Here is an 18,601-nt window from a genome sequence, read left to right on the forward strand (position 1 = left end):
TTTAATACAAGAATTAATATAAATACTTCGATTTTTTTCTATTAGCTTATTTTAATAGTTTTATTGCGTGTATTGCCAAGTAGTAATTTCAACAGATTTATGACGATAAGTTTATAGTTACAAGTAGATTTTCTACAAGTCACAATACTCGTAAGAAGATAAATAAAGAATAAATCTTTATTTTATTTACACTTATAATAAAATTGAATTATATGTATATATATGGAACAAGTTACATACTTGATTTTAAATTCAATGTACAAAACTCATCATTATATCTATAAAATTCATAAGTTGAAAAATATCTCAATTCTCATGGCTTTACATTTAAAATAATTTTCAAAGCACGAACATTTTAATAAAATAATTTCAATTTATATAGTTTTAATATATTAACAATTTTAATTTAATAATATCTGTGATGTAACAATTTCAAATTGTTTGGAATGTATTCTGTTTTCAAAAATGCACAGTTGTAAATGACTGAATTTTTACTTAATAATAAAAGAAAAGTATGCTTTTATCTTTTGATATTGATAATGAAAATATGTCGTCATTATGAAAAGTAGTATATATTTTGTGCATTTTGTTTTAGTTTTGTTTTATGTTTACAAAGTATGCCAATGTTAATGTTGGCTTTATATTAGACATGCAATGAAAATCGAATGTTTCATCAATAAACTCAATCAAATCTCCTCTGTGCAATAAGTTTATATATTATTTACATATTGATAGCTTTAACAATATAACAAGCTTTAATACTATCATAATCATAAATTAAAATAATGTACAATATTTATAACAGCATATACATGAATTGTCATAATTTTGCATAATTTGCACAAACATACAAGATATTATGGTTATTATTTATCGCTCTATGAGTATCATTAATAGTTGTCATGAAACATTATATACATATCTTTCTTTTTGTATACAAGAGTTTTCTCTATGTATATATGATGGAACTAAGTGCCCAAGAAAATTTGTCAAATGTACAGAAAAGAGCAATTCTTTAACAAATAGTGAATGGCTCCAAAGTTTACATTAAATCTTACATTTCTTATATATTCACCAATTCCCCTTTCTTTTTATCTTTTGTACAAATATTTCAATAAATTTAACAATCTTTTAACTTATCTGCTGTGTAGATGTCCTCCCTATACAGTTTATATTATTTAATACTTACAATTCATATTATTTCTTGTTCGTTTAAACATTTATATGTCACACGCGCATGTATAGGGACGTGTAATTTTAGGTATAATAATGTATATAATCAACTAAACTTATAAACTTAAGTTATTAATACAATTTAATTGATTAAATTACACTACATGGCAGTGATACAGAAAACTAAATTCTGGCTCCCTTTAAATAAATTAATTTATAATCTTGTGGTTTCTGCTTTTGTTTCTCCAATGGGTATCAATTTAGAACTTTCAAATAATATAAAGAACTATTTTTCTTAAATTGTGTTTCACATAATATGCTATGTATAAGTATTAGAAAGTGTTCAGATATTTTCATTTTAAAATCTTACTAGTTACAAAAGTTCTCCGAACTAATTATCTTCAATGTTCAAAAAAAGCACAAACACATGCATTTTGCACAGTATTTTTTAATAATACAAAAGAAATAAAAATAAAATATTTTTTTATTGAAAAATTATAATATAACATTCGTAACAATAATACACTGGAATAGGGAACAATTTAAAAGTTGTAATAAAATATAGCAAATTTCAATCTGTTTATGTTCTAAATAAATTCAGAAATCATGGAATTCCAAAAATAAATTGTGAAAGTAATGATACTATACAAAGTCCCATCTTTCTTAAGAAGTAGAATATAAATCAGCCTCCTTTTATTATTTGATAGACTGAATTTATGATTATTAAAAAAATTTTTAAGTGTCACAAGAGTTAAATGATTGCTTTGGGGATACATATATACATACATTGGGGATACATATAATGTATATTATATATCTCCCTTTTTTCTTTCTGTCTTTTTTTTGATTTGATATTAATATGCATATGATACCATATTGAACACTCTGATTGATTAACAAATCATAATGGTATACTTTTTTATCAGACTAAGTAATAATGTGATGCAATGTACAGTCTTTTTAAGTAAATACCAATTCCAAGTTTTGATCTTTTAAACACATATTACTCAGATTTATGAACATTTTTATGACTCTTAGTATTTTTTCAGTAATTATAAATTTTAAATTAGTTTTGTTATGTTATTTAAAACAAGAGATAATCAATAAACAATTTTGAAAAAACACTTTGGTTTAAATATTTTCTGTCACAATGTAAATTTACAAACACTGTTATATACTGTTAGAATCATGAAGATTTACTTGCAAATATTTTTCTCAACGCATTTTTACTACAAAGTAAGATTACTCTTAGTATTAGAATTATAGAAAAACATTTATATAAATTATTTTAAAACCGAGATTGAACAAACACAATGCAATGAGTTAAAAACATTTTGTTCATTCAAAATTTATGGCAAAACATATTTTTATTTAAACGTAATTTGCACGTAATTCTATACAGATAGACATAAAGATGTTATAGAAAATACGATTATTAGAAAAATTATAAGATTTCTCTAAATTCAATTTTTACTGTCTCAAAGAATAAGTCAGTCATATTATATTCTTTTCACAGAATATTCGATACTCGATATTCGATACTGCAAATAATTTTTTTAATGAAATTATAAGATATCTCCATTATTTTTTGCTATAGGATATAGAACGATATTATTAGCATTCATAAAATTACTAGCCATTTAGCCTTACATTTTTCCACGAAAATATACAAGCATGATAGAATTAAATAATGTAGTTATTAAAAAATAACACTAGCCCATCTGTGTGTCTTTCTGGTTTCCAAGGAGCCAAGGCCTAAGTAATTGAGTGAAGAATGACAAAATAAAAGATATTATATTAAAAAGTAGCACTATTTAATTTAATAAATATAATTCTGAAAAAATTGATATAAATCTTTTTATTCTAATATTCTGAATTAATCAAAATATTGCCCTTTCACTTTGATATTTTGAATTAATTAAAATATTAAATCATTTTCCTATGAGTCTATTAAATTTTTTGATAATTAAAATCTTTAAACAATCATATACTAGAATATTCGAATATAAATCTATTGAATGGTTTAACAGACATATTATAAGAACGATTATAACAGAATCCTTTAATATACAAAGAAAAATATTTAGTGTGAACTTATTATTCCCTTCCCCATTACTATTTTATTAACTTTTTTTTAAACAGAGTATGGAGATCAATATAGTAATGGACCACTTTTGAATCAACTATGTACAATAATATTCGCTCCAAAATAAATAGCATATTAAATAAATCTTGGTCTGTTACAGAATCAATAATTTAATTCAATTATATACTGTGTATATGTTCTTAAAAATAAGGAAAGAATATGTATGTACAATTAAATAAGAAACTACAACAACAATTTGTTTCAGTCGTTCAATGTATGGTCCATTACTCTTTTCTTCATTTCCATTCTAAAAATCTATCTGTATAACTTAAACAGAACTGACTTGGATAGACGAAGTTAGCGATTCATTTTCATTATGTGTTCTTAAAGTAACAGAAGTATCCATATTAGTGTTATCTATCTCTCCGCCTAACGCAAGACGTTCGCCATCAATCAAAGAAACATTGTCTACTGTAACTGAATTATTTTCTACACTATTATTCTTTTTCCTGACTGAACACCCATTAACATTTCCATCGATTTCTGTTGATTCACTATTTAACATAGAGGAACTACCTTTAATACTTTCCTTTGAAGTCGCTTGAGATCCAAGTCTTTTTTCCTTTTCAGGAACGCTAACGTGAGCATTCTTAGCTATTTTACCATCCTTTTCTCGCGGCTTTTTTCCAAGTACCGGGAAATTCGTGATTTTGGACGCAGTCTTTTGATCTTTCGATTGTCTTATTGAACCACCTCTATTTGGTTCTATCGATTCTTCTTCTGTGATCGATACAAGATTACTTTTACCTTCCCCTCCAGAATCTTCCTTTGTTTCTTGAATTGGTATATCATCTGAACAAAAGAAAAAATAAGAATACGATATTAAAATCGTAATAAGGTCATATTTTTAAAAAATACATTAAAATACTGTGAGAATAAAATGCAAGAAATTAAGCAATCTGTGTAAAGCAGAAAATAAAAGTATTAAGCTTTATATTTGTACTATTATTTATATTCGTAAAATTTACATGTATGACAACATGAATGAAATATTTCATGCATGTTATAAATTAAGGGTAGCAAACAAACAAAGATATTAAAAAATTAATATTTAAGGACAGAATAGGAAATAGGAAAGACGTAGGGTAAACCTGTGTGATAACAAATGCACTATCTTCAATGAAAATAAATGTGCCAAAACTGCATGCAGGTTTTCCATTATGTGCCTTTCGATAAAGTAAGTAATACTTTAGGCTTGAATTCTTTTGCTCTTAATAATGGTGGATCCTCTGAAACGAATTCATTGATAAATGCACAAACTGCTACTAATTAAAATAGTTAATGTTACACAGTGTAACAGCTAATTTGCCGCGTGTTTTGCTGGAGAAATTTTGATAATATTCAGTGATTCTAAAGTGCTGAAACTGAATCACTAGTACCATGTATTTGTTGACAGGGCAGCAGTCGTATGAAAACCAATTGATTTATTTCCTTCCAGATACAAATTTTCCATTGATTCATGAACCATTTCCCCCAGAAATTGTTCCTCCAATACATTATACAAATGCGAACTAGATCCAATTTTGTTCTCGTCACGAGCTAAATTAATGTTTTCTTTATGCTCTTTTCTCACTTTTTTCATATTGTGATCTTCACCTTTCTCAAATACATTTTTCTTCAAATGTTCTCTTAAATTTCGTTTAGGAGAGGATTTGACAGGGGAATTTTGATTGCTACATGTGCTTCCTCGTCTAGAGAATTCCATTGAGGAAGAACTGAGTTTTCTTATTTTGGTATCTTCTTCGCTTGAAATCGGAAGTGAATGCTTCCAATGCCAAGGGAACCTCTTCGTAGTGTTAGATACTGTTGGTTGTGGTTGCTTTTCAAGTTGGGTAGCGTACACCTCATCTTCAAATAACTTCTCATCCAGATCGTCTAACGACATATGTTTGCAAGCAATGCACATTTGCTTAGTCCAATAACTTATAAAATGTATTTGTTACTGATCAAATGTTTAAATATGTGTTCTATGTATTTGTGGAATATGTACTTCATGCAAAATTAAATTTTTATAAAGAAATAAATTTTTCTATCTGTGAATTTTGAAAATCTCATTCATACTACTAAATGCAAATATTGATCTATTCTAACTTAACTCTTATCACTCAAACCATCAGCGATGCTGCCAATCGCAAACCAACGTTCTACTCCAACCGACAACATTGGAGTGATGAGGGATAAGAGTTATAAACTAAAATATATTTAGAAAGATAACTACAATTACTATCAAATGCCATTTGTTTATGATAAAATTCATATACTTCATTATATTCATGCATTTTTCACCATGTACACATTAATATCTCATATTATATACTATATGTTTATCTTTGATTCTTAACTTTTATTTAAAAAAATTGTCTAGATTAAAAAACTTTTAGTTCATTTATTATTATTTAAATTCATTTATCATTATGTTATTCATTTATTTCAGTGCATACTAATTAGTCATTGCTATACAACAACTGACATGCTGGATATTTATAATTAATTTAATAAAAAATAGTTCTCGTATTGTGCGTAAGACATTAAAAAAAATAAACATAAATAAAATGTCTGAGCATATTAATTTGTCAGATGATATAAAGATTTAGTTAAAATAAAACATATACCTGGTAACTTTTTGGTCCGGAACGAAGCATTTGTGATCATCGATTTAGATACCGTAGCGGTTGCAGTAGCTGGCGATAATGCAACACTAATCCCAATTGGCCCGTCATTAGGTTGTCCTAGAATGATTAATTATCATTAAATATTTGTATAACATATTTTACATTTTTGTATTGATTATCTTGTATTGACATACCTGATGGTCCAGTACTGGCAGAATTACGTATAGCATTTGTGACTAGCATAACGTCTGGATATGTTTCATAACATGCTCGATTATGAATATCGTCTACTGCTTGTGTTCCTAAATACCAACAGTCATTATACCTGCCAATATATGTTACTTTTTATTACTATTAATTTTAGTAAAATATTTTCTTTATTAATATGATATTTACTTTACTTGACAAGTTACTATTTGAAAAATATGTTACTCACATAGCAAAGTATACAGCATGCAAGAATTCAAGGAGAAATTGACTTGATACAGGTATACGTGGTAGAAGTCTTGGAACGAAACTAGACTCGCTTCCATACGAGGATCGTTGATGATGTCCTGGCTTCATAAATCCTTGAGTAACAAGTCTGCAATAAATGATTTGATATAATTATTATATATTTATCAAATATATAAAAACAATTAATTTCATCTTACTTGGTAGCAACTTTGCATAATTGCTCTAATGCAAATTTACTTATATAACCGAGTTGTTGATTATAGATAAAAAGAAGAGCAGTCATAACTTTTAATCTATTTTGAGCATTTAGTGTCTCAACTTGTTGCAGTGGACCCCAGCTAACAAGTTTCGTATTACATTCTTCAAACCTGCGTACTGCACTCTCAGTTAAAGAAGCAGGTGCCAAACTTGCAGGCTGTACAAGAAGGAGTAATTAGAATAACATTTACATACTTATAAAATTCAATTGTCTAGCGAAACAGATATACCTCATGAAATATGGAAAGCATGGCAAGTGAAGGTAGTCTAAAAGAAATTGCTTTTTGTTGCCCAGATTTATCCACTATTTCTAGATTATACAAACCAATTAGTAGTGTTTCTACAGACCGACAATTCTGTAAAAAGAGAATTAACTTAACTGAGAGTATGTCAAATTAAAAATTTGAGATAATGGATGCGTATGATTTACTTTTTGTATTAAGAAACAGCAATTATAATTCTTTTGTATATTTCTTAAGATGTATTTAACAAAATATTTAAAGAATGAAAATATTGATACATATTAAATGAAAATTGAGATCAAATATATTTTTACATATCTGTTGTGTAAAAATTTCTAAATTACTGATATCATAATATCTTTTAACTTAAATTGGAGTTTGTACATATTTCACTTGAATATAACTGTCCTATAATTAAGAAATGACAGTGCTATTTTACCATATAATTTTGATTTAAATTATAGTTGTTCTGTTATATAACATGATTTAAGTATGTTGTTTAAGTATTGTTTCCCAACAATTATAGTACCTTACCTTAATGTCACCATGAGCTGCAGAATTCAAGTAAATGTATACTAATGTTGGCAAAAATTGCAAGGTGAACCTTTGCAATTCTGTTTCTCGAGAGCGATAAAAATTATATAACTGATCGCATACTGTATCCATTAACTACAATGAATAAAAAAATGTTGGTATAAATGAATAAAATATAATCTAATATACTTTCAAATAAAAGACAGAACTTTATACAGAAGACATTTTATTTGAGTTTTATTTCAATATTAACTCTTTTCGGTCATAATTTCTGAGGGCGTCGATCTGCCCAATATTACAATGCCGGACAATACTTGAACTTTGACACGAAAGAGTTAAAAATAAACTAACAAAAACTTTATAAGATTTAATATATATGTCAAAGGAATTAATTAAATTCTATTAAGGTATAAAAAATATTTGTCAGAAATATATTACCTGACTATATTTACTACGTTCTTCCAAGAGTACATAAAGCGCTCTGACTATTTCATTGTCTTGTGATAAAGTAGTGGCAAAAGTATGGAGCTCTGACGATGACACATCTGCACAATCTACTAGCCATTCATTTATTAAACTTTCCGTCATTTTTATTTTCCTTTTGCCTGTGTCAATAAATCAGGATTTTGTTGATAAGAAATTTCGGTATCCAAGATAAACCATCTAATACTTTGACAATCATCACACGAATCTTATGATTGATCATCAAAATGATTTATTTATTCATAAATACGTTTCTTAAAAATCATTCGTCCAGTATGCATCATTACTTTCAATCGATTAATTTATGTCATGTTTAAGATAAATATGTAAATTGGAATACCAAGACAACTGTAATAGCATGAAATATCAGTAACATTGCTCGACGTCGTTGTCACGCGCGATTTCAATCTCTTAAATTTAAATCCCTTGTTTGTCGTTATAGTTGCTCTTGTATTAATTAATGATAGTTAACAAGAAAGTTACAACTCTATTGAGATCACGATGAAACATGTTTTAGTTACCTCCATGTCTTCATCGAACGGCATACAATTCTCACTTTTAAGGCTGACACTTGTAACTTTGTAACCACGGTAGCTTGTGAGATGAATTGCTAACAACTAGATAGGTATGTATCATTGCCATAAATGTACAAGAGAATCTACTCATTTTTGATTGGATAAAAACTTTAAATTATTTAGAATTAACGAAACTGAGATATAAATGTTGAATAAATATACAGTTATAATTTCTGTAATATTTACATAAACTTCCAATTTTTTCATAATAATTCTATAATTATAAAAAACATGTTTTCAAATAGCCCTGTTTAAGATTATCGCACACATAAGAATTTACCCAGAGTCGGCAAAAAATAAATGTTCAGCTTCAAACTTAACATTCATACTTTTGGATCATTTTAAACGTTGCTGGTAATCACGCTGGTGATTCACAAAGATGTTTAAAATGAGGTTTGAAAGTTATTTATTAAAAAGTGGAGCGGCCACATAAGTCGGTCGAAAAATTAATGGAAAATTATAAAAATGTTGTAAAGTAAAAGTTTTAGAATGTCATTTTTTTTCTCAACTTCTACAAATATTAATACAAGTAAGTGTCCAGCACATGTTTCCTATTATTTACAAATTTGCATTTCTTTCAAGATTTTGTAATCTAAAAACATCTGTAATAATGAATCATCGTTATTATGCAATGGTATTTTAATCAGTCAATTTTTTGTATTTATAAAAATTCTAAATAAATATTTTTGAACTTTGTAACAATTTATTTCCAGGAGAATCATTGAAACTTCCTAATGGTTAATCAAAGAATATCAAGGAAGAATGAAGTAGTATGTACTGTATTTTTTCTTATTCTTATTTGCAGTAATATATGATAATAGATGATATAGTAATAGATGATAATATCTGAATCATTAACCACTTTGTAAGATTCCATGATTATTTGATACATGTACTACCAACTGAATCATTTATTTTAAGTAAACAAATATTGTAATTGTTAATAAAAATTTAATTTAGTTATATTGATTTCAGATTATTGAATGAAGATATAATACTTACAAAGAGTTATTGCAATATGGTTAGTATTATTATTACATCTTTATAAAATTTATATTAAGAATTTTAATATATGATGACTTTGTCACTCATATATGAGTTCATGATTATTCACTACATGCACTACCAACTGAATCATTCGTTTTAAGTAAACATATATTATAATTATTAATAAAAATTTAATTTAGTTATATTGATTTTAGGTTACTGAATGAAGATATAATACTTACAAAGAATTATTGCAATATGGTTAGTATTGTTATTACTTCTTTATAAGATTTGTATTAAGAATTTTAATATATGATGACTTTGTCACTCATATATGAGTTCATGATTATTCACTACATGCACTACCAACTGAATCATTCGTTTTAAGTAAACATATATTATAATTATTAATAAAAATTTAATTTAGTTATATTGATTTCAGGTTACTGAATGAAGTTATGATACTTATAAAAAGTTATTGCGATATGGTTAGTATTATTATTACTTTCTTATAAGATTTGTATTAAGAATTTTAATATATATGATGATTTGATCACTCACATATGAGTTCATGATTATTCATTACATGCACTACCACCTGATTTTTTAAACCTAGATGTTCAAACTTAATATGTTTAAGACATGTATTTTATAATATTTTTCGTATTTTAGATGAGAAGATAATCCACTAAAGCAGTATCATCTAATTTGTACTTTTAACAAGAAAGTAACTGTATATATAATAAATACTATTTTGTTAAATATATATTTCTGTTCACTTAATATCTGATTAAATGTCTAAACAGTTAATTTTCAATCTGTTTTATTTCAATTGTTTTCTACGTCTTTGTAATAAAATAACAGTATCTTTAAAGAGGTTTATGAATTATATTTTTCAAAAACAAATGATATGCAAAAATACATATATTATCTATATACAATATTTCATATCATCGGTGCAGCAATCAAGATATACATATATTATACATAGAATTAACATTAAAACACAGATGAAAATGTGTACAGTATTACTTTGCCTAAATTAAACCAGATTTAAATATGTAGGAGAAAAGAAACTTATAGTGAATCGTTTTTATTTTATAACAAGTCACTATAAGTACATTGTACTTTCAATTTACAGAGAATAATTCGGCAACGATCTATTTTGCAATAAAATTATTCAATTACAAATGATATATTAAGCATGTACGAAGATTATAACTGTATTTGTTTTCTATTATCAGAGTGAATAGTTTTGATAACAAATAAACTTGACAAATTACGCATCATACCTATACAACAAATTTTTCCAGTCTGATCAGTAACTGTAAATTTTATCTGGATTGTATTTAAAAAATACATATTATTAATATTAAAAAAATGATATGTATGCAAATAGTTCGAAATATTACAAGTATGTTTTTGTATAAATTATTTTACAAACAATATTTTGATATCCTATAAAAAATCAAAAAGGAACAAAATTGCACCAATAAAATAATTTCAAATTATCAGCAATATCATTTTTAAATGTGTTGAACAGTTTATATTACATCATTAAATGATCAAACTGGACCTTTCATATTTGAAATTGTATTTTTCTTATAAATATATAACAATCAAAATTATACATCAAATAGTTTTTATACTTAGATTACAGAACATTGATTTTATGGGAAAAATGCATTGGATAAATAATTCCTAGCATGATAATAAGTATGTGTCAGACATTAAAAAATAATTTCTTTTTAATAATATTATAAAACATAATATGCAAATTATCTGATTGTAACAAATTTTCATATTTTCTATTGGGACATTAAATAGATGCAATCGTATCGACATGTAATTTAGTTTATGGCTTATACTAGCGATTTAAAGGTTTCATTTAATTTTAAAAAATATGAAAATGTATCGGAATAGAAATTTCAATTTTAACGCAACGTACGTATTTTTACGCAGGACGTAAAGCTATAACATAATATATAATTCAAAAATATTGTTATGTACCCATATTTGCCTAAAACATAATTTTATACATACGTATGTATGTATGTGAGCGCAGTTGCGCGTGTTTATTTATATACTATATATATATATACAGGGTGATTCATAAAAGCATGTCAATACTTCAGGGAGTGAATCTATACATTAAAATAGATTAGCGTAGATTCATCACCTGAAGTATTGACATGAATTTATAAATCACCCTATACAGAAATCTTCAAGGCACTCCAGATATATATTACATTTATATTTGTATTTTACAAATTCTGTTCTTCACCTTCTTGCACTTGAGGCATCTTAAAATAGAAAGTAAAATAAGACGAGAGCATTTCGCCTAATGCTTTTTTATAGCACATTTCTCTACATTGTATAAATTATATTTTTCTTCATAATACAGTTCTGAAGTTTGTATTTAAAGTAAAAAATTATATTGAGACGACACTTTATACACGTACATATTGCAGCAGCAATAATCAAAGTAGTAGAATTTCGGTCTATTTATCTATTTACAACCATCCCATTATCTTTTCATTCAAACACCTCTAATAGATGCACTTTTTTAATGGACCTGTCTCTTTCAAGTATAAAAGAATAGAGAAATTGGAAAAAAATTATACAGATACTATTGTCTAACAACTATGCTCTTTTTTTTTAATGCAGAAACTATGTGATTTTAATTCGTAGCTGTATCTAATTTCTAAGTTACACTAGCAAATATTGTGTATAAGGCGTTTTCCTCAAGTATGTGTATTTTTTAGCGACCAATTATTTATTATAAATTGACTACTAAATATACTCTCGGGTTCTTGTTTTTTATAATTCTTTTCACTTTTTTACTAATGTAAATTTTTTTTTTAATAGAATGAAACTACATGGATACAATATTTATGTGTGAGTAAAACAGTTCCGTTCAACATCACATAGTCACTGTAATCTAAATGAATATATTCCAAACGTTAATATTATCGTTTGGTTATCAACACATTTTTTGAAAATGTAAACGTTAATAACCTAAATTTATATGATTGTTAAGTTTATCCAAAATATAGATTGACTTCCAGAATATTGCCTATAAGTTTGCTGCCTCTGCATTTCATATACCTTTGGCTTCTCGCTTTAGTAACAGCAAGTTTCACAAGCCTTCATATTCGCATTTTAAATACAGTATGTTACAGAAACACTTATTTATAAGAATGCATGTACATCACCATCGCTTACCTAACAACGTTTAGGATAATGTACATAAAGAAGACATGTACAAATTTTTTAGCAGGTTAATAGTTTTCATACAATGTTTCAACATTAAACACCAACCTCAGTCAGTTTTCGGTTCGCATAGCTGTTTTAACGATTTGAGTTCTTCTATTAACGTCTGATTTCTATTTTCCAATATCGCAACACGGTTTTCTAGACACTTTATATATTCTTTCTTTTTCCTTCTACACTCGCGGGCTGCTTGTCTATAAGAAAAAGTATTTTTATATTTTTAAATATTTGTATAAACAAGGACAATTACGAAAATTATAATTAAAAGTATTTCCAGTTCCTTCAAATCTTACCTATTTTTAAGCAACCTTAATTCTCTTTTTCTAGCTGCATCTTCTACTACAACACCATGTCCTGTGTAAGCTGGAACATTGTCAGAGACTGTATTCCCCAAATTTTTAATTTTGTTATTCACAATCAGTCAATGAAAATTTATGTATATTATTAATATTATTATTAGATACTAAAAGTAAGCGAGTACCAGAATTTCTTTAACAATTGAGTTAGGATCCTGAAAGTTTTTAATTAAAATCTGAGGTTTGTGAATATCCATAATTTCAGATACTCGCACACTTCTATTGAATACAAAAATTATTTATATTTAAAAAAAAAATTAAAAGAAAATGTCAGGGATATATCAGTTATTAAAAAATTCAATGTTAAAAAAACTATGAAAAAACGCGCACCTGGGACAAAAAATTGTGTATCTTGGCCTTGTGCATACTGTACTATAGCTCCACCTGCAGTTGCTGCATTACTCATAGTTAATGTATGAAGTCCAGGCACACCTTCCCCTTGAGTTGCAATTTGTATGGTTCCAGCAGGAATTACTGTAAATTGCATTGATCTCAATTACTGACACAGTATTAATAAAGACAATACACATCTAACTAAGCATATTTCATATAACACAATTTTTTACTAAATAGAGGTACTAAAAATCATTTATTTTAAATGATAGCACATAGAAAAGGTAAACATAAATCTGAATGGCTTTTTAACAATTATAATGATTATTTATATTATTGGGTATATATAGATAAACCTATATATATTTATAAACAGAATTGAAAACCCCATAAGCAAGGATGCCACACCAAGCAATCATACAAAATATTAAATCATATATAGTATTACATCAGGTAATATGTATAAGGACGAAAGGAATAAAATTTTAAGTTCTTTAGACTAATAGTTCTAATTTACTCTCCTAACATTATCTTCATTAAAATGAAAGGACAATGGCTAGGATTGTGCACAGAATTAAATAAAGGACAGCCAGGAAAGATATGTAGAAGAAAAAATAACCAACCTGTCTGATAATGAAGCGAATGGGACGACACTTCACTGTCCACGTTAGAATCACACTCAGAAGATGATTCTAGAGGGGGCAATCGACCGTCTGTAACACCGAATTAATACAACCCCCAATTATAATAGAGTTGTTATCGGTGTTAATTTATTTAATCTAAATCAATTTGAAAAATTTCCAGAATGTGACATATATTTCATGAGAAAATAATATAATGAATATGGCATTCATTTCTAGAAACAATGATACCAAAACAATTTGGTTAATATTTGGTACATTTCTTCTTAAATAACTTTCCTGATTGCATAAAAGCATGTAATTGTACATACGTGTATGTTTAAAAAGATGTGCATCCAGAAAGATGATTTTGTATAAATAAAAAGTATAATAAAAATAAAATATCATTGTATGCTATTTCCTTTCTGACTGCTGTTTTCATATTTTTATTATAATGCTGTGCAGTCAGCTCATACAAAAAGGAAATAGATTAAAATAAAAATAAAAGCTAAGCAATAAAAACATGCAGTCTTGCAAAGTATAAATAGAACAAATAATTTTTTAATATTCGATTTTTTGAACAAAATGAAACTTTATTAAAAATAACAAATGTGTCTTGTTGGTTTTAATAATTTTTTAAATTTTAGTTATAAATATCTTTAACTTTAACTATAAAATTTATAATTGACTAATTATCTACAAACAGATATATTGAGAATACTAGATATTTTTAATCAAATTAATTGTGTATTTACCTTAAATTATAAAAAAGTTACTTTTTAGTTCATGTTATTGGTACCAAATAAATAAACATAAGCGGGATTTCATTTAAATAAAAATAAATAATTTTCCTTCATATCATGTATCTATAAATAATGGTTAGAGGAGAGTTCATTGCATTGTTTTTGATTTAATATTATTAACTTAAACTTTAACTTATATTCTAAGCTTGGTATGGCATTCCCTTTCTCAGATATATAAAATAAAATATTAAGAAGCATAAAGTATCACATTTTTATCCCTTATTATTATCCTAATACAGTTATATAAATATACTTAAATATTTGTTTGATAAAGAATGACTTATAAGACAGATTGATTATACATGCATTTATTCAGATTTAAAGTAAATTAATAAGATAATAACTAATTGGAATAATTATTTAAGAAATACGTAGACAGTACATAACAATAGTTGTATGAACTGACATGCACTTTATCATTTCCTGAGAGTCAATGTATTTTTTAAGATATGGAAGACAGAATAAAAAGGTGAATATAATAATATTACACATATACATATATACATCAGTCCGAATAACATATAAAAGTAAGCACGATGTGGTTCCTTGCAGAAAAATAAGAAAAAGATATGGAATAAAATTTGTTCATTCTCTGTTTAGTTTTCGAGAAAATTGAGTTTGAAAATTTATCAAATATACTTGAACATGAGTAATTCCAAACTGGACAAAAACAAAATAATCGACCCGAGAAGTAAAGTTTTTTAGCAAAACGCTTTGTTTCTAAGAAAAATAATGAATAATTTGAAAATTTATCATACAAATGTACTAGGTCGATTCTTAAATAAATATGCTCAAACTCTATTTTCTTAATTCTACATTTTCAACTTATTTTTACACATAAAATGACTTCCTGTCAATGATTTAGTCTTGTCCAGTCCGGAATTAGCCAAATTCAAGTATACTTCGTAAATTTTCAAACTCAATTTTCTCGAAAATTAAGTCATGAATGGAAAAATTTTATCTGATGTCGTTTTTTTTTATTTTTCTACAAGGAATCGCGTTATATCCGCTTTTACATGTTATTTGGTCATCCTGTATAAATGAACTAATAAATTTATATGTAAGTTTAATTAAAGTAATAAAATATCTAGATGACAACTTGTTACTTCTTGTAAATATTCTATTAAAAATTGAAATGTTCGTTCTGATTTTAATTCTATTCCTGATATGTGATAAAAATAAATTTATCATACCTGTAATTTCACCACCACCTAAGTCATTGAGAATTTTTTTGTAAGAAGGTCGTCGGGTAAGAATTCCTCCCCTTTGTTCTGGAGATTCTTCTGAATCTGAGAAACTATCATCACTACCAGTTTCAACCACCTAATACATTAATGTACAATATAATATTTTATTATATTTATTGAATATTATTTATTTTTATTTATATTATTTATTTATTATTTATTTTTAATATTTAATATATATAAAATGCTGTCATGTATATTCAAATTTTATATCTACTTATAAATGGTTCATTTAAAGGAAGATGAGAAGAAATCAACAGTATAACTTGGTCTCGAGATATTTACCTGAAGTGTTTGTAAACTTGCTTGGGCTGTTTGTATGACAGAGTTGGGTTTGCTCACAAGTATGACATTTCCTTTTGAAATAGCAACAGGTTGAATGTTCGTTGCAGTTTGAATTACTGATTGTTGATTAGGTTGTATAACAGACTGTACCTAAATGAGTAAATAAACATTATACATAAATGTATAAAATGTTATGCATGTTAAAGAATAGATATTACTGAATAAATGAATATGAATATTCATAAAATGTTTTAATATGAACCAAATATAATAAATTTTATAATTGATTGATATCATCATGCATATGCAAGTCATCATAAAGTGGGTATGAAACAACTATTTCATAAAAATATTTATCATAAAAATTGAAACACCAAATTCATTGAATCAACAAATAAAGAAGTAATTAATTAAGAAAACTAAATTTGAATTTTAGTTTCTTAATTTGAACCAGCATTATGCAAGAGTGAATATACACACAGTGCTTATTTAATTAATTCATAATTATGATTAAAAACATAAATAAATTATATATGCATGCTTTGAACTAAAATAAAGAAATAAATGATCAGACATAGATACACAGGAGATTCTCCTGTATACCTGTGTTGCCCCTGACGTAGGTAGTGTCAGTTGCACAATGCTGGTAGAAGCTACCAGATGATGAGTTTGCTGCTGTGTTCTATTGAGAGATTGTACCGAAGTGGCTATTGCTGGTGCTGCATCACCGCTTTGAGAACCCGTAGACAATGGGTCAACAGCTGATCCATTTTCCTCAACCATACTTTCCATAGCCTGGGGACCTCAAACCCTACAAAAGATGAAAAATAATTTCATAATTATGTATATTTTTATAATTGCATTTATATATACTGTATAATCAAACCTTTCAACTTTTATCACTGATAATTAAATCTATTTTTTGATACACTAAATGCTGAAATTGTTGCACAACAAAAAATTTTACATTTAATCGAATCGTCCTATTAAGAATAAACATCGTATACATCTCATTAAGATTACATTTAACCTCCTCAGTGATCTTTTAAGCATTTTAATGAAAACAAAACTACACAGAAACCGTAGACAATATTTTTTTGAAAAAAGTCAAATATATATGCATAGTTGAAGTATTACGAAACAAATTCCAGACTAAATATAAACATCGTCGGAACAAATAGGTTTTCGAAAACCTGTGTGTATTCAAGTCAAAATCAGGATCTATCCGTTAAAGTGCAAAAGTTTTAAATTTCCCGCCAGTCAGCGATCGGCAGTGTTACTGCGTCATTTACATAAGCAGATCTAAAAATAATACGAGAACAATAAACACTTAAAAGAGATGTTTTCGTGGATGATCGAAGGGTCAGAAAATTAATGAAAAAGCACGATGAAACATGGTTAAGACTGTACCGATTGGCATCACGGTGAGTCGGTTATTGGTGAAAAGAGATGTCAGAATTGTCACGTAACCCCCATTGCCCTTTTCGAGAAATTCATACATCTTCCTTAAGGCGCCATATTTTACGGCATATTCCATAGCAGACGTAAAACTGATTGTACTAGGATCATGAAAAGTCAAATGCTAGTAGTTTCGGCAACAATTTTCGGTGCACCGTTAGCGCAGTGGTCCATGCCCGGTTGTTATTATTCTCCAGCTGGGTACTTACCAGTTACGTATTTCTCGTCACCAACTTTGCTGCAATCGGAGTGGGCAAACGGGCAGGTACGTAGCAGCCACGTCAAAACTCCAGTGGCTTCGTCACTGGTGGAGCCCACGACCTCCGCGCTGCGCGTCACCACCAAAATGGCCGACGTGCTTTCCCTCCACCCCCTCAAAAAACTGATCGTGCATCGGATAGTGATGGGTGATGGACGATGCTCTCCTACATATGTGCTTCACATCAAATACTAGCTACGTTTCCTTAAATATTACTTTCGACTTACCAGTTATCAAACTGCGATTCATATACAGTGGCATATTTATTAATAATCGGGCAAAAAGGTGTTTCAGGAATATATATTTGTTTATAATAGTGTTGGTTTTTGATTTTATTGAAACATTTATTATAGTTAATAAAAGTATTAATTTATTAAATGCACAAATTTTTTTATATAAAAAGCGTTACATCAAATTTATATTAATGTTATATAATTTAGATATATATTATATGTATGTATATTTTATATTTTATAAACTGTATCTTGCTTAGTATTCAAT

At 27.1% G+C, this 18,601-nt stretch overlaps 2 protein-coding genes and 1 long non-coding RNA gene across 20 annotated transcripts; 1 reads left to right on the forward strand and 2 right to left on the reverse strand.

Moving 5' to 3' along the window:
• Positions 1-695: 695 nt before the first annotated feature.
• Hyccin (PI4KA lipid kinase complex subunit hyccin) lies at positions 696-8,509 on the reverse strand. Its single transcript, XM_033341481.2, is given in 9 exon segments — positions 696-4,111; positions 4,664-5,194; positions 5,932-6,048; positions 6,126-6,256; positions 6,368-6,514; positions 6,585-6,802; positions 6,876-7,001; positions 7,422-7,556; positions 7,860-8,509. Coding segments are annotated over 9 exon segments (2,079 nt in total). The 5' UTR covers positions 8,010-8,509; the 3' UTR covers positions 696-3,587.
• A 285-nt stretch (positions 8,510-8,794) lies between these two features.
• LOC117160614 (uncharacterized) lies at positions 8,795-10,283 on the forward strand. Its single transcript, XR_004464832.2, has 6 exons — positions 8,795-9,008; positions 9,193-9,249; positions 9,455-9,500; positions 9,682-9,727; positions 9,909-9,954; positions 10,139-10,283. It is a non-coding gene; the product is annotated as an uncharacterized LOC117160614 (long non-coding RNA).
• A 51-nt stretch (positions 10,284-10,334) lies between these two features.
• CrebB (Cyclic-AMP response element binding protein B) lies at positions 10,335-18,445 on the reverse strand. 18 transcript variants are annotated; one of them, XM_076626622.1, is made up of 9 exons: positions 18,328-18,445; positions 18,051-18,277; positions 16,987-17,194; positions 16,384-16,533; positions 16,045-16,174; positions 14,052-14,141; positions 13,426-13,569; positions 13,033-13,120; positions 10,335-12,933 (listed from the first exon to the last, which is right to left on the reverse strand). In XM_076626622.1, exons 3-9 carry the CDS (start codon positions 17,173-17,175, stop codon positions 12,789-12,791), a joined length of 936 nt encoding a protein of 311 aa, XP_076482737.1. In that variant the 5' UTR covers positions 17,176-17,194; positions 18,051-18,277; positions 18,328-18,445; the 3' UTR covers positions 10,335-12,788. The 18 variants fall into 18 exon arrangements, with proteins under 18 accessions (XP_076482737.1, XP_076482781.1, XP_033197422.1 ...); XM_076626666.1 differs by having other exon boundaries at positions 18,051-18,266; positions 18,328-18,425; XM_033341531.2 differs by lacking the exon at positions 18,328-18,445 and adding an exon at positions 17,794-17,942 and having other exon boundaries at positions 18,051-18,188.
• Between the last annotated feature and the right edge of the window lie 156 nt (positions 18,446-18,601).

The sequence above is a fragment of the Bombus vancouverensis genome, chromosome 1, assembly GCF_051014615.1.
Source record: "Bombus vancouverensis nearcticus chromosome 1, iyBomVanc1_principal, whole genome shotgun sequence".
NCBI lineage: Eukaryota > Metazoa > Arthropoda > Insecta > Hymenoptera > Apidae > Bombus > Bombus vancouverensis.

What these genes read in the sequence shown, in the direction of transcription:
- CrebB (XM_076626622.1), bottom strand. Translation starts at nt 17,175, where the DNA reads ATGGAAAGTATGGTTGAGGAAAATGGATCAGCTGTTGACCCATTGTCT. An exon ending in TTCGCTTCATTATCAGACAG is followed by an intron (nt 13,570 to 14,051) that starts GTTGGTTATTTT and finishes TGCAATTTACAG; the next exon opens with TAATTCCTGCTGGAACCATA. An exon ending in TTAAGGTTGCTTAAAAATAG is followed by an intron (nt 12,934 to 13,032) that starts GTAAGATTTGAA and finishes TTTTTCTTATAG; the next exon opens with ACAAGCAGCCCGCGAGTGTA.